Source organism: Colletotrichum tamarilloi (genome assembly GCF_030869305.1).
Source record: "Colletotrichum tamarilloi strain Tom-12 chromosome Unknown Scaffold_443.1, whole genome shotgun sequence".
NCBI lineage: Eukaryota > Fungi > Ascomycota > Sordariomycetes > Glomerellales > Glomerellaceae > Colletotrichum > Colletotrichum tamarilloi.
The window spans coordinates 1-1,990 of NW_026849825.1; the positions used below are offsets into that span (position 1 = coordinate 1).

General features: G+C 51.2%; 1 protein-coding gene across 1 annotated transcript; it reads left to right on the forward strand.

Annotated features, from left to right (window-relative positions):
• Positions 1 to 252: 252 nt before the first annotated feature.
• On the forward strand, positions 253 to 1,956 carry CTAM01_17249 (PHO85 cyclin-1; the record flags this gene model as incomplete). Its single annotated transcript, XM_060533236.1, has 2 exons — positions 253 to 623; positions 1,500 to 1,956. Coding segments are annotated over 2 exons (828 nt in total), but the record flags the coding sequence as incomplete, so codon positions are not given.
• Between the last annotated feature and the right edge of the window lie 34 nt (positions 1,957 to 1,990).

Genomic DNA, 1,990 nt, shown 5'->3' on the forward strand with positions numbered 1-1,990 from the left:
TGGTTAGGAGAGAAAGTCTGACGGCACAGGTCGGAGCCCCTGGGAGCTCTTGAGGCGCTTCGCTCGCCTTTCTGTTTTTTCTTTTTTCTTTCCTTCTTTGGATCACACGAAGGCTCCATGCGTTTCTCTCTTCCCTTTTCCTCTGAACAAGGGAGCTTCATTTCGCTCCTTATTACTTCTGCCACCCGCCTTGCCTTTTCTTTGATCTGTTCTTCAGCACTCTCACGGCATTACGCGCCGTAGTTGACGGGCATGAAAGACGACGACGCTACCCCTCCCGCGTACGATAGCGAGGAGAACTTCAAGACCTATGCCGTCTCTAGATATGATCAGATGTTGCTGGAAAACGACAAAGAGATAGACTGGTGGTGGTCTCTGCTGGCCAAGATCTTCTCGTGGCTATTGTTGGCAGGCTACATTGTGTTTCCTTCCACGTTCGCCTCGCTGAAGAGGTCGCAAGTTCTCGAAAGCATGGGCAAGGTCGGGCAGACGGTGGCATACTGGGTCAACGACTGTCTGATTGCTCTGGCCTCTGTGCTTTCGGGCGTTGCATCCATCGGCCTGGCATGGCTGTGGTTCAAGTGGCGTGCAAACTATGTCTGGGTGCATCAACACATAATCATGTAAGACGCCGTGCTTGACCAGGTTTCGCGCGCGTCGACACTCACAAAGCTGTAGTCCGACGTTGGTCAACTCGCTCATCGGGTTTCTGTCGACCATCTTAAACATATACACGGTACATGGGGGTCAATGGTCTGCAACGTCGATAGCTACTACAACCGTCACCGGCTGGTGGCTGGTCGTGTCTTGCGTTTTGTGCGGCGTCTACCAATATTTACTAGATGGACTACGTCGCAAGATGGAATGATGGCTTGGAAGACGTTGTCGGGAGCTGGTCTTCCATATTTTCATTTCTCAGTTCATTCAAAAATTGGTCTTACGTTTCCTTCGGGCAAGGGCAGATGTACCGTCGTTAAGCATATGCATAGCCCTGTTTCTAGCTGTGCTCAGATGTAAAATAACTCAGATGTCGAATACTACGATGTTTATTGGCTTCGCCTGGAATACTGTACGTACAAGCGGATCCCTACATCTCTGTTACTCTTCTCTGCGGCACAACATTGGATTCTACCCAACTTGGCTCTGCCTACATCGAAACATTGCATTCCCCTGTGAAATGACATTGTACATACGAGTATCATGCTGAACGCGCCTGTCTTCATGACAGTAGGCGATCGTCAAATGTGCGATGGCGTTTGAAACATCTGTCCATGCAGCCCACATGGCGGAGGGCAACGCTACAAGCTGCGTCGTGGAGTCAAACTAGCCGTCGACTGTGTGAAGCAACAACATCTCGTTCCAGAGCTCGACTCTTCCCGTGCACGTTGCATAACGCCAAAATCTGCTCTCCATGGGTATACTTATACACCATCAAACACTTGCGAAGATGCCAGATCGTTTGTAGAACACATCAAAGCAAGCGTGATGAAATCCAACAGAAAGACCCAGATCGCCATCTTTTCCAATGGTTACAACGCCTCAAGTGCCGCTGCGTCGGATCCTAGGGCCAGACCCGCGGCGCATACGGCAGCAGGAAAACATGATAGAAACCTGCCAAAGCAGACCGAGAGCCAAAAAAAGGAGCGCGTTTTGGCCGCGGTCCCAGAGAGAGGTTTACCCAGCCCGAAACACGACAACATATCGGATCGCCCATCACACGTCGAAAAGGGCTCACCCTTGAAGCACTATCAGGCCGAGTTCGAGCTCAACGATCTCGGGGGTACTCTGACAGTGGCGTCAAGACATCGAAAACTGTTCCACATCAGGGAACTGGTCCGCACGGAGTCAAAAGAAGTCCTGGAAAAGCTGAGAGTGCTTCGCCACCAAAATGTTGTCGAGTTCATCCAGGCGTACATGACGCCCACCTCTTTCCACGCCGTCTTCGAGGCCATGGCTGTCAGTCTCTTACATGTGGTGGAATGCCCGATAT